This window comes from Cebus imitator, unplaced genomic scaffold (assembly GCF_001604975.1).
Source record: "Cebus imitator isolate Cc_AM_T3 unplaced genomic scaffold, Cebus_imitator-1.0 Scaffold449, whole genome shotgun sequence".
In the NCBI taxonomy this organism is placed as follows: domain Eukaryota; kingdom Metazoa; phylum Chordata; class Mammalia; order Primates; family Cebidae; genus Cebus; species Cebus imitator.
In genome coordinates, this window is record NW_016107764.1 from 3,214,600 (window position 1) to 3,228,380 (window position 13,781).

At 55.8% G+C, this 13,781-nt stretch overlaps 1 protein-coding gene across 6 annotated transcripts in view; it reads right to left on the reverse strand.

Moving 5' to 3' along the window:
- Positions 1-97: 97 nt before the first annotated feature.
- Positions 98-13,781, reverse strand: part of ARHGAP39 (Rho GTPase activating protein 39) — a 166,085-nt gene continuing 152,401 nt past the window's right edge. For 4 of the 6 annotated variants that reach the window (XM_037732452.1, XM_017511705.1, XM_037732450.1 and 1 more), the window contains exons 7-12: positions 7,782-7,874; positions 3,936-4,009; positions 3,041-3,240; positions 2,278-2,369; positions 1,590-1,759; positions 98-1,500 (exon numbers count right to left, since the gene is read on the reverse strand). In XM_037732452.1, coding sequence (XP_037588380.1) covers positions 1,306-1,500; positions 1,590-1,759; positions 2,278-2,369; positions 3,041-3,240; positions 3,936-4,009; positions 7,782-7,874 — 824 coding nt within the window. In that variant the 3' untranslated portion in view covers positions 98-1,305. The remainder of the gene's footprint in view (positions 1,501-1,589; positions 1,760-2,277; positions 2,370-3,040; positions 3,241-3,935; positions 4,010-7,781; positions 7,875-13,781) is intronic. The other 2 variants (XM_017511708.1, XM_037732453.1) reach the window with 1 other exon arrangement.

Genomic DNA, 13,781 nt, shown 5'->3' on the forward strand with positions numbered 1-13,781 from the left:
GCCCCTTCTGGTCGCCCCGCGCCTCTTCCTGCCCCACGGAGGCCCCGCCGCGCCCCGCCCCACCCCCGGCCGCGCCCACAAGGAACTGGAGGCGGCGCAGGGTCCACGTGCACTTTATTCACGCGTGTCGCCGCCTGTCGGAACGAGCGCCTGCGGCCGGGCTGGGCCGCGACGGCCCGGAGACCACCCGACTGAGGACGCCGCCTGGGCCTCGGCAGGGCTGGGCCTTTTGTTTTTAATAAATAAAAACGAACTCTAAAAAATAGATATATAAAAACCGGGGAGAAATTAAGTTTTACAACAGTTGGAACTCAAAATTCCAAAATGGAAAATGTACAAACTCGGTCCCCCAGCAGCTCTGGCCTTGAGGACATGCAGTCCTGGGCGCGGCGCCTTCCCGCTCGTCTGCCGCGGGTCTGGGATGGGGTGGGGTAGGCTTGGTTTTTGGTCAGAAGCCAAGAAAAAAGACTGGAGAAGAAAAGAAGGAATGACAGCAACTTGCTCTGCACGGAGGACGGGGGCGGCTCAGAGATAAATAGCATTGAGGTTAAAACTATGTCATTAGCAAATTTAGTTCTTATATCTTTCCCTCTATTTATATCTCTATACACAGGTGGGCTGCGATGCAGGATAGATTCTGGATTTATAGTTACACGAAGAAAAAATACTCTCGCCCCTCCCCCGCCTGCCCCTAGAATGCTTGCCCAGCCCTGCCCCCTACCCCAGACGACTTTGGTTTGGGGGCCCCACCCCACCCACAGAGCGCCTGCCAGGCCCTGGGCCCACTGCCCTGGAGGCCCCAAACTCCTGAGCAGTCCCCAGCTGGGGACCGCAGGCCGAGCGGGGGAAAGAGGAGGCGGGGACAGGTCGGGAAGCTCCCTCGGGGCTGGGAAGAGCTGCAGGCCTGGAGGACAAGGACTGGAGAAAGGAAAGGAGAGACGGGGGCGGCCGGGCTAGGCCCAGGCCAGGGCGCGCGGGAGGCAGCCCGGCCCCAAGGCGGGCAGTGTCGCTCGGCTCCAGGACACAGAAGGCACTTTCTCGGAGCTGACCCGCGGCCAGCGGAGGGCGAGGCGGTACCCGCGGGAGCTGGCCGTGAGGTGGGGGGCCAGAGGCGCCCTCCCCGTCGCTGCTCTGCCCTGGTGCACCCTCAGATCAGGCAAAAGACCTGGGGAGGGCCGGGCCGAGGGCCTGGGGAAGAGGGGAGGGGGGCTCCGGTGCTGGGCCGGGCGATTTGGGCCCCTCTGCTGAGAGAGCCAGTGCGGGGTTCGGCCTGGCTGAGGCCGGTCCCATCCCCGGGCGCCCCCGCTACAGCACGCCCTCCATGAAGCTGGTGTCCAGGTGCTGGATGAGCACGCGCAGGAAGGACATCTCCTTGCGGGTGTTCTCGAAGATGACGCGCGGGTCGTCGGACTGGCAGCGAAGGCAGTTGGGCGCCATCACCATGGCCAGGTTGCTCACATCCATCTTGGTGACCGCCACGTTGGCCGGCTGCACGAACACCTGGCGGAGGAGCGATGATGGGCGCGGGGGGCGGGGCGGGGCAAGCAGCGGGGACCGGGGGAGGGAAGCCCGGCGGCCCGCCCGCGTACCTGCAGGAAGCGGATGAGGTAGCAGAGCACCATGCGGTTGATGCGGGGCAGGGCGTGCACCACGGCCACCGCCGCCTCGGGGCTGTCGTAATGCGCAATGCACTGCTCGTAGAACTCGTGCGGGATCAGGGGCTCCTCCAGCTCCCGGTACCACAGCTTCAGCAGGGACGCTGGGGACACAGCACGGGGCTCAGCTGGCCTGCTCAGCGGGCACCCCTGGGCCAAGTGGGGTCCAGTGGCAGTCACGCATGGAAGGGTGCTGTGGGTGACAGGCTGGACCCGGACCCCAGGGGGCCTTTCAGCTCCTAGGGGCCTGAACTTGATCCTGGAGGCATGGGGGATCATACCCGCAGAAACGTGCAAAACAGGACTTTTCTCAGGAGGAGCCTCTGCAGCTGCCGTGAGAGGTGTCTGCACAGCAGGCATGGCTGAAGGGCACCGGGGCAGAGAGCAGCAGGCTGGGAGTGGGCTGGACTGCAGTGTATAGGCAGAACTCGGGGTGCCTCGAAGACACCTGGGGAGACTGTTCAATGGGCAGGAGGATGTCTGTGCTGGGAGTGGGCTGGGAGGCCATCATGTCATTGGGCAGGGGGCATGATCAGGGTGGGCCCCAGAGGTGGAGATAGGGGCCCCTTGAGAACCACTGCCTGAGTAGGCTCCTCCCCTCCAGAGCATGCCAAGGACTCACCAGGGACGTGGGGGTCTTCCAGGCCTGTGGGCACCTTCCACTGGTCCACCTGCAGCTTCAGGGCATTCACCTCATCAATGTCCCCTGGGACCCTGCAGGGCACAAGACAGGTCTCAGGTTACAGGAGCCTGCGCCAGGGCTTCCCGATTCTGCCTGGACACTCGATCCTGCTGGCCCCTGCTGACCCGGGGTAAGGGAGCAGAACCTCAGGTCCCCTGCCACCCCCCCCCACCAGGCCTCTTTCCCGTGAAGATGGGTAGGTGGCAGTCTTCAGGATTCTGCCCCACACACCTGGGTCTGAGTGTGGCTTCCCCAGGTCCACTATCCCTCTCTGGACCGATGCTGGCTCCCTGTGTGGATGCTTTCTCCAAAGGACCACTGGGGCTCAAACCTGCAAGCCTCAGTTTCCCCAGCTGCCCCTCTGGTGAGTCGGGGGGCTGCCTGTCATCTCTGAGGCTGACACCTCCAGGCTGCCCATGGCTGGTGTCCAAGCATGCTCTAGACCCCTTGTGGCCATATCTGCAGGGGCACCCTCCCTCGTTGGCTGTGCTGCCTCTTCAGAATGGGTCCTGCCTTCTCTCTCTGGGCCTGCACACCCTCGGGGTCAGCTTCCACACTGGGGCCCCACCCTACCACCTACTCTCAGGTAGGGGTGCAGAAGCAGCCCAGTGGTCCTGAGGCATAATGTCCCCTGCATGCCAGAGATGTATGGATGACACAGGGCTGTGGCCCCTACACCCGGCACCCGGGGTTGCCACAGCACCTGAAGATGCCCTCTGTCTGGTCACCGTTGAGTGCCAGCACCTCCTCAGAGAGCCGCGTCTGCACCCAGGGCAGCTGGCGCTCAGGGTAGCGCTCCCGCTGCATGCCCATGACCTCCTGCAGCGCACTGCCAAACATGGATGGGCTGAACACGGCGTTCTTGGCATGCCGGATCTCCTCCACGTTGGGCTTCTTTAGCCCCTGTGAAGATAGTGGCTCCGTCCTGGTCTGGCCACCCTGCTCCCAGCCCTCCTCGTTCCCCAAACCCTAACTCCTCCTGGGCTGCCCCTGGCTCTGCCTCCCACTCCTCTCATCCCTGTGAACTCCTGGCTCCAACTAGACCAGGGACAAGCCCAGCTCCCTGGCCAGAGTCACCGCCTACAGCATCAGCTCTCGTAATGCCTTGGGAAGGTGGGAGTGACTTCTGGGCCAGCCAGGGCTGTTGGGGAGCACAGCAGGGTCCAAGCCTACTGATCTGGGGTGAAACGTCCAGAAGTCTGTGGCAGGGCTGAGAGCCCCAGTGTGATGGGAGTAGTGCATCAGGGAAGAGGGCCAGGATCTTGGACACGTCCAGGGGTGCCTGAGGGACTTCCCGGGTATAGGCGCTGTGCCAGGCTTGGGAGGACAGGATGGTACTGTCATGCCATGTGACTGAAGCCCTTTGCCTGCCCTGCTCCTAAGCTGGGGGTCTGGGCCTGGGGAAGAGCCCCCGGGGGAGGGTGCAGCCCAGGAGAGCACAGGGTCTGCCTGGCACACCCCTCCACCCGCCTAGGTGGGCTCTGTGTGGCACCCTCTGGACTGCTGCTCCACACCAAACTGCAGGCTAGGCCCCAGGCTGTTCACCAAGGGTCCCCGTGTCCACAACTGCCCATCCCGGTCTCCCAGTGCACTCGTACCTTCTTGGCCCCGGTGAGGGCTGCCTTCTGCAGCTTGTGGTAACAGTACTTGGCATATGTGCTTATCGCCACCCCTGGAAAGGAATGGGGCCCGATCAGCCTGGTGTGGATGTGTGAGCATGGGGCCGGGAGAGGTGTGAGCATGGGGCCGGGAGAGGTGTGAGCATGGGGCCGGGAGAGGAGCGAATAGACACAGCCCCTTCAAGGGCCCTGGGGGCTGCGCTGGGCTGGCCTGGCCACCCCCTGCCTACTGCAGCAGGTCCTCATGCTCTCCCAGGCAGTGTCCTTTAGAGCAGAGACCCAAGGGGCGCTTCCCCACCTCCAGATGGACAGTCTGGGGAGGAACCGCACTGGCAGCCCACCCACCCCTCCCATGGCCACGCAGGAACAGGAAGGGCAGGACCAGGGTCTGAGGGCCTCTAGACCCCACTCCTCTCTCCCTGGGCCTGACCCAGGGGGCTGTCCAGGTATTTGGCTCTTCTCTGCTTCAGGCCCCTCCCTGGCTTTGCGGCTGTGGGCAGGAGCCCCTGGAGGAGTCATTTCCACCTACCTAGCACCTGGGGCCAGTGCTGGGGGAGGCAGGCGCTGGGCTATTTGAACAGCAAGCCCAGCTCTGCTGCAGCCCTGGGCCTTAAACACCACCTTTGGGCTCTTCCGAAGGACTGAGGCGGCAATGAAAGGGCCCAGTCTCATTTCTCAAGGGAGGGGCTTTTAAAACTCAGCCCCTGACAGCAGGGACACCACTGATGATCCTTGAGGGGAGGGGCAGTGTGCCTAAGTCAGCACCTGGGCAGGGACTGGGGACCTCAGCCTGGAGGCTCCAGACACAGGGCCCAGGGTAAGGTGTAGAGGGGAGAGGATTCCCAGGCTGGGTCTGGAAGGCGCAGCACCCTCCCGCTCCAGGTGGGGAAGCAGCAGATGAGAGAACACACCGAGAAGCCGTCCTGGGCCAGGGGAGCCATGGGCCTCCGATAGGACCCTGTGCTTCCAGACATGGGAGCTGCCCCAGCGCCTACCACCTGCCAGGGTAAGGGGGGCCTGTGGATCCTGACCCCCGATTGGAATGCCTTTGTCTTATTTGAAGGAGCAGTTTCTGGTGGACAGCTGAGGACATAGGGTCCTTGAACCCAGGTTCAAAAACACAGACATGCCTTGAGTCCATGAATGCCTTTTCATCTCTAATTATCACAAAACAGTTGACGTAATTGCTAAGGAGATTCTTTTTTAGAGTAACCAGAAGGAAAAATATTTTTTCATAGATGTTTAGGTCCTAGAAATTCTGCCACGGTCCTTGGGACAACAGGGTCCTAGCAGAGGATCTGGCCCCAGCCTCCAGCATGGAACCTTCTGCCAAGGGCCCCTCTTGGACTTTTGAGCAGGCTATGAGGTACCCTTGTTTTTCTAGAATGGATGGTGCCCACACACACTGCACCCAGTCTTCAGAGCTCCAAGAAGGCAGGAGGAAGTAAGCTTTCCAGGAAGGCGGCAGAAACCCAGGGCCTCGGCTCAGCAGCTGGGACATGCAGCCACTAGGCAGTGGGGGTCTGGGGCAGATGGCAGGGCCAGGCCTCCTGCTTGCTGTCCCCAGTCCCCTGGTGGGACAAATACCCGGGCCTGAGCCTGCTTGGGACTAGTACACCCTCCAGCACTCTGACTGGGATACCCTGGGGCCACCATCTCTTAGCTGGTGATGGAGGGCATGATGCAGTCTCTCTGCCTCAGTTACTCCTCTGTAGGATGGGACCATGACAACGCCTGTCTCATGCAGTGCTTAGCAAGCAGCTGCTGGTGTCATGACCGTAGTGGGTAGGCCAGGGACTGGGGCCTTACTACTCAACCTGCAAACTTCACTCTGGGGGTCAGGCTGCCTGTGCCTCAAGGTCTAGGATGCTAGGATGACTCCTACTCACGCTGCATCAGGCACAGGGCCAGGCACCAAGATGTCTGCTGACCTGTGGCGGAAGAGTGGGCAGTGCCCATCCAGCCCAGGAAGACCCTCACCTTGTGGTGTGCTCTGCTCTGAGCCCACTACCCTGATCTGGCTTTGCCTGGACCTCAGCCCTCATCTCCAACCCCCTCTGGCTGCAGGCAAGCCCAGGTGCAATGGCTGCCCACAGAGGGGCCAACAGCAGCTCTCCTATGGTACGTGATGCTCTGCTGGGGGCCAGGGCCTCCTGGTGTTGACCCTACTCCCCACCTGATATCCTTGGGCTGCAATGTCGCACTGGGCTCCACTCCAGGCACAGGGTCGTCTGCTCCCCGCTCTGCCTGGTTACAGCCAGGAGACTCTTACGGCCAGTGGTGTCGGTCAGCTCTCAGGCCACCCGACGCCAGCTCAGGCGGGAGCGCAGAGCTCCTTCTACATTGCCCCAGATGGAGTGGTCTGATGACCTCTGTGGCCAGGAATCCCACCCCTAGATTGCGACTGGCTGTCTTCTCCCAGGGTCCTGGGTGACGCCAGGCTGTTGACCTTCGATTGGATCAGGGGCTCCTGGCACAGACCTGCTGGTGGCAGCCTTGGCAGCACCAGGGTGAGGACAAGTCCCCAGCCCGGCAGATGCCATCCCAGCATTCCCCATGAGGGCCCTTCATGCCCCTGTAGCCTCCTGCTGGCCCTGAAGTCTTCCCTAAGCAAACCTCATCCACAGAAAGCTCACTAGCTTTGTTCTAGGTCCGCATGGGAAGCGTAAAGTCAGAGATGGCGTCCTGGAGGGAGGGGTGCCTAAGCCAAGTGGTCTCAAAGGAAGTGCAGTGGAGCAGAGAGGTGGGTGTCAGGGTTCTGGACAGATGAGTGGGTGAGGCACAGTGTGGCAGGACCAAACCACTGCAGGAGTGGGCAGGATGGTCCCAGAAGCCTGTGTGCGCGTGTGTACGTGTGTGTATAGCTGACTTGGTAAGATAGCACATCTCGGCCAGGTGCGGTGGCTCACACCTGTAATCCCAGCACTTTGAGAGGCCGAGGGGGGCAGATCACAAGGTCAGGAGTTCAAGACCCGCCTGGCCAACATGGTGAAACCCCGTCTCTACTAAAAATACAAAAATTAGCTGGGTGTGGTGGCGCACACCTGTAATCACAGCTACTTGGGAGGCTGAGGCAGGACTGCTTGAACTGGGAGGCGGAGGTTGCAGTGAGCCAAGATCACACCACTGCACTCCAGCCTAGGCTACAGAGCGAGATTCTGTCTCAAAAAAAAAAAAAGGCACACCTCTCAAAAAGGAGGGCACAGCTCTGGGTTCACAAGGCTTTCCTAAGCCAGGGACTTGGGGGGCAGGGTGGAGAGGTGAGAGCTGGGTGAGAGAGTGCATGGGAAAGCTGCTGGTGGGGAGGGTGGGAAAGCCCTCCCTCGGCTTCTGGGGGCTGTGCTGGGGGCACACCATCAAAGGGAGGGACAATTCCTTGCTGATTCTGAATGCCAGGCTTGGCTCTTGTGGCTCAGGGCCAGCCGTGGGCTGGAAGACAGGGCTGAGGGGTGCTTGTCTGCAGGGCACCACACACCCCTCCACCTGCAAATTTCACTCTCGGGGTCAGGGCCACTCACTCACCCGGGGGCGCCTCCAGTAGCCCTCAGCTGGCAAGTCCTCACCGCCCCCCGCCCCATCAAGAACCCAGCAAGCAAGTTGGAAATGGCTCCGGGAACCACCATGACAGGTGCGGACAGGCTTGGCCTCTCTAGGGGTCCAGTCAGTCACCTGGGCCCTCCACCTCGCTCAGGAGGCCACAGGCCTGAGGTTAGTGGCCCCATCCCCCCTGCCCAGAAGCGGTTAGAGAAGAGAAGGCCAGGCGGCCGAGGCTGGAGAGCAGAGCTTGCAGATGCAGCGCCCAGGGGCTGCCGGGAGAGGCCCTACCATCCGGCTCTTCAACATAAGGCTTGGGTTTCTTTCTCAATTTGGACTTCTTCTTAGTGTTTCTTTCCAGAAGCTCTTTTATGTGCTGTGTCACTGGGGAGCAAAGAGAACCATGAGGACCACAGAACACAACGCCAGGAGCCAATGCCCACTCAGCTCCCGCACTTGGTGAGGAGGCCCCTGGGCCTGTTGGGGGCTGACCCTGTTCAGGTGGGGGCTGGGCACGTCTGGGGGGACCTGGCTGTATGTGTGAGTGAGAGAGGTGACAGGGGCCCTTCTGAGCACTGTGTGGGCCAGGAAGCTGCTGTGCCCATGCTGGGGCAAGCGGAGGTGCAGGGAAGGCACCCAGGCAGCAGGAGGGGAGCGGGCAGCTCCTGCCCTCTGGCTGGTGGCAAGGCTGGTGGGGTGGTGAGCCTGGACTCCCTGCCTGCTGGTCAGAAAACCAACAGAAACAAGTGGGCCAAGGCAGCTGGCCCCAAGCCAGGCACTGCAGTCAGAGAGGAGGGGGCTCCCCTCAGGCTGACCTGGACCTGCCCCCTGTCTGGACAGCACAGCTCTGCACTGTTGCCATGGGCCGTGGTGACCTGGCTGCGGCCGAGGCTGGCAGGCTTATGTGAGGCACTGTCTCTTCCCGCTCTGTGCCACACTCTGTAGGAGTTGCCACTGTGCCCGGCCCACAACTGAGCGGTGGGGTTAGGCTCCAGCTCCTGGACGGTGGACATCTACATCAATTATCTGTAATTATTCCGCACAGATTTGTCTATTCCTATCTATTGAATCATTAATTTGTATCAGTGTAGACTTAGAGATTTTTTTTTTTGAGATAGGATCTCACTGTGTCGCTCAGGCTGGAGGGGCTCAATCTCGGCTCACTGCAACCTCCAACCTCTGGGTTAAGGAAACTCCCACCTCAGCCTCCTGAGTAGTTGGAATTACAGGCATGCACCACCATGTCCGACTAATTTTTGTATTTTTGGTAGAGTCAGGGTTTCACCCTGTTGGCCAGGTGGATCTTGAAATCTTGATCTCAAATGATCTACCCACCTCGGCCTCCCGAAGTGCTGGGGTTACAGGCATAAGCCACTGTGTCCGGCCCACTTATGGGTTATAATCCAGTGGGTCTTTATCTTGTTGCTCCGGCTTTGGCCACTGGGAGCTCATTCCACCAGCTCCGTTGTCCCTGTGACAGACATCAGCCCACCTCTGGCACTTCCTCACTTCTGACATCTTGTATATGACCTGCGCTAGCCCTAGAATCGCCCGTTTCTACAAGGAACTCTGAATGCTGAATGCTTTTCTTTTTTCTTTTTGAGATGGAGTCGTGCTCTGTGGCTAAGCTGGAGTGCTGCAGTGCAATCTCGGCTCACTGCAGCCTCTGCCTCCTGAGTTCAAGTGATTCCCCTGCCTCAGCCTCCTGAGTAGCTGGGACTATAGGTGCATGCCACCACACCTAGCTAATTTTTTGTATTTTAGTAGAGAGGTGGTTTCACCATGCTGGCCAGGATGGTCTTGATCTCCTGACCTTTTGATCCACCCACCTCGGCCCTGAATCCTTATAATGGAAAATGGTATTGAGAAACCAGGATCTGGGGGTGAGATGTGGTTTCCGCTGCTGGGAAATGTTTGCAGGCCCTCAGCTGACAGTGAGGACACACCTGTGTGCACATGAGCTCCTGTTCACACGCACATCTGTAGATATTCCTGTTTGTGACCATCGGTCTCCGTATCAGCTGAACATGGCCTCTAACTATTCCACTACTGCCGCTTGTCACCCAGCCTTCCTCCTTCTGCGTGTCTGTAATTGGTGTATCTTCTTATTCTTTTAACAGTCTTTTGTAGGAGACTTAATTTTGATGAAGTCCAATTTGTCAATGTTTTTCTTTTACAGATAGTACTTTGGAATTACATATAAAAATCTTTGCCTCACTCAGGAAAGCCAGCATTTTCTCCTGTTTTGTTCTAGAAGTTTTATAGTTTTAGGTTTTATGTCTTGGTTTACGTGTGATCCATTTGCAGTTATTTTTTGTGTACACTCCAAAATATGCATTTAAATTCATCTTTTGTTTGCAATTGCACATCCAGTTTTCCTAGCCCCTAAGAAGGAAATGATTATCCTTTTTTCACTAAGTGGCCTTCGCAGCACTGTGGAAAGCTGACCCATGCATACATGGGTCTGTTTCTGAACTCGCTATTCTGTTGCACTGACCTGTCTACCTTGAAGCCAGTGCCACACTCTTGATGAGTCTAGCTTTATAACAAGTCAGGTGGAGTAAGTCTTCCAACTTTGAATTTTTTCAAAGAGGTTTTGGCTATTCTAGGTTCTTTGCAATTCCTATGAATTCTAAAATCAGCCTGTCAATTTCTAAAATAAAGAAATGTAGTAAAATTTGCATTCCGAATTAATCTCTGGATGGATGTGGGTAGAACTCACAGGCTAACAGGACTGAGTCTTCTGATTCATAAGCAGAGCAAGCCTCTTCCTCCACTGAGACCTGCTTTAATTTCAGGAATCGTTTACAGTTTTTACTTCAGGGGCCTTACATGTCCTTTGTCAGATCCATCTCTAAGTGTGTCACATTTTAAAATGCTACTGCAGGCAGGCAGAGAAGTTGAGGCAAGAGGATCGTAGCTTGAGCCCAAGGGCTGGAGGCTACAGTAAGCTACCATACCACTGTACACCACCCTGGGCAACAGAGTCTCAAAGTAAGTAAATGTGATTAAAAATATATGAAAAAAATAAAAAATAAATAAATAAAAATAGAAAATAAATGTGATCGTACTCCACCCTGAGACCCTGTCTCTAAATAAATAAATACATGCAATTGCAAATGGCATTTTAAAATACCAGTTTCTAATAGTTTGTTGCTAGTATATAGACATATATACTAAGGCTTGGTGGCTTACACATGTGATCCTAGCACTTTGGGAGGCTAAGGTGGGTGAGCCTAGGAGTTTCAGATCAGCCCAGCCAACACAGTGAAACCCTATTTCTACAAAAAATAAGAAAAAAATTAGCTGGGCTGGGCAGTGCCTGTGGTCCCAGCTACTCGGGAGGCTAAGGTGGGAGGATCCCATAAGCCTGGGAGGTAGAGGCTGCAGTAAGCAGTGAAGGCACCACTGCAGTCCCCTGCGCATACAGTGAGGCCCTGTCTGGAAAAAAAAAAAAAAAAAAAGAAATCGTTTATTTATTTATTTATTTGAAATGAACTCTTGCTTTGTCACCCAGGTTGGAGTGCAGTGGCATGATCTTGCCTCACTGCAACCTCTGCTTCCTGGGTTCAAGTGATTCTCCCACCTCAGCCTTCTGAGTACCTGGGACTGCAGGTGCACGCCACCATGTCTGGCTAATTTTTTTTTTTTTTTTTTTTTAGTAGAGACAAGAGTTTCATCATGTTGGCCAGGCTGGTCTTGAACTCTTGGACTCAAGTGATCCACCTGCTTCAGCCTCCCAAAGTGTTGGGATTACAGGTGTGAGCCACTGCACCCAGACTGCTTTGCTTCTTAAGCAGAGTTTTAACCAACCCTTTTGTTTTGAGCTTCAGGGTCACCCTCTTCCCCCTTTGCTAGAGGAATCTGGCTCTACCCACTTTTGAGCTTCTATGGGTTTGCTATCTGCTTTAGGTCTTCATTTTTCCACCATCTGCCCAGGATTCACTGTTCTTGGTCCACGTGCTCCAGCTTCTTCCTTTTCCATTTTCTTTTTCTTTGTGCGTTTTTAAAGTTGTGGTAAAATACGTGTAACATAAAATTTACCATTTTAACCATTTTAAAATATACAGTTCTGTGGCATTAAGTACATTTACACGGTTGTACACCCATCACCAATGTCCACTTCCAGAACTTTTTCATCTTCCCAAAGTAAACCTCTGTCCCCATTAAACACTCATCCCCACTTCTCCCCACCAGCCCTTGGCACCCACCATTCTACCTTCTGGCTCTAGGAATGTGACTACTCTAAGGACTTCATAGTAGTGGAATCATATAATCTTTGTCCTGTGACTGGCTTCCTGCCTTTAGCATGATGTCCTCAAGGTTCATCCATATGCATGTCAAAATTTCCTTCCTTTTTATTGAGATGAGTCTTGCTCTGTCCCCAAGGCTGTAGTGCAGTGGTATGATCTCAGCTCACAGCATCCTCTGCTGCCCGGGTTCAAGCCATTCCCTGCCTCAGCCTTCTGAGCAGTTGGGACTACAGGCGTGCACAACCACACCCGGCTAGTTTTTTTGTATTTTAGTAGAGATGGGGTTTCACCATGTTGGTCAGGATGATCTCCATCTGACCTTGTGATTCGCCTGTCTCGGCCTCCCAAAGTGCTGGGATTACAGGTGTGAGCTACTGCGCCTGGCCAATTTCCTTTCCTTTTAAGGCTGGAAATAATTTTCCCCTTCATGGCTGGATACATTTTGTTTCTCCATTCAGCTGCTGATGGATCCTTGGCCTGTTTCCACCTTCTAGTTACAGGAATATGCTGCTGTGAGCATGGGCGTAAGAGTCACCATTACAGTCCTTGCTTCCAGTTCTTTTGGGTAATTCCAGAAGTGGAACTGCTACATGACATGGGAATTCTATTTTTAATTATTTGAGGAACTGCCTACCAGTTTCCATAGTGGCTGTACCATTTTACATTCCTTTGTGGGTTTTTTCTTCCTTTAAAAAATTCCTTCACTGTCGTTTTAGTGAGTTCAAGGCAGAGATGAAGCAAATGCACACGTTCAATCTGCCATCTTGAGCTGGAAGCCAGGAGGCCTTGCTGAATGCATGAAGAAGTGAGCAGTAAATTAAACCTTTAAGGGTCTCCAGCCTTAGGGTAGGGGAGCTGAAGGCTACATACCCACTGCCAGTGTGCCTCGATGTCTGTGTTGATAACTTGTTGAGGGGGGTCCCAGGGACCGGCCAGGAGACCCTCTGCTGGTGCGAAAGTTGTGACCACACATGACACAAGGCTAAGCTGGGGACATCACCATGGGGGGGCCTCAGTCCCTGAGGGTGGTAGCCACACAGTGCAGGTCACACAGATGCTGGTAGATGAGCCAATTAAAGGCTTCTGAGGCTAAGGCAGGTAAGGTGCTCAGGGCGATAGATGCACCAGGCTCAGCTCTGCCCCTCACTGAGGGTCCCCAGGCAGGTGCCCCAGCCCTGAGGTTAGTTTCCTTTTTCCAAGAACTGTGCCACAGCCTAGCTGGCCCTCCAGAGCATAAGCTACCTCCTTCTGGGCTAATAGGGTCTGCATTTCTTGCTTGCTTTTAAAGACAGGGTCTTGGCTAGGCATAGTGGCTAATGCCTGTAGGAGGTTGAGGCAGGCGGATCACCTGAGGAGTTTGACCAGCCTGGACAACATGGTGAAACCCCACCTCTACTAAAAATACAAAAATTAGCCAGGTGTGGTGGTGCGCGCCTATGGTCCCTGCTACACAGGAGGCTGAGGCAGGAGAATCACTTGAACCCAGGAGACGGAGGTTGCAGTGAGCCGAGCCTGCACTCCAACATGGGCGACAGAGCGAGACTCTGTCTCAAAAAAAAAAAGGGGGGGGTTCTTGCTCTGTTGCCCAGGCTGGAGTGCAGTGGCTCCAACATGGTTCACTGCAGCCTTAACATCCTGGACTCAAGCAATCTTCCTGTCTCAGCCTCCCAAGTAGTTGGGACCACAAGCAGGCACCACCACACCCGGCTAATTTCCTTTTTAAAATTCTTCATAAAGACAAGTCTCACGGCCGGGCGCAGTGGCTCACGCCTGTAATCCCAACACTTTGGGACACCAAGGTGGGTGGATACTTGAGGTCAGGAGTTCAAGACCAGCCTGACCAACAAGGAGAAACCCTGTCTCTACTAAAAATACAAAATTAGTTGGGTGTGGTGGTGCATGTCTGCAATCCCAGCTACTCAGGGGGCTGAGGCAGGAGAATTGCTTGAACCTGGGAGGTTGAAGGCTGCAGTGAGCCTAGATCACGTCATTGCACTCAAGCCTGGGCAACAAGAGCGAAACTCGGTCTCAAAAAAAA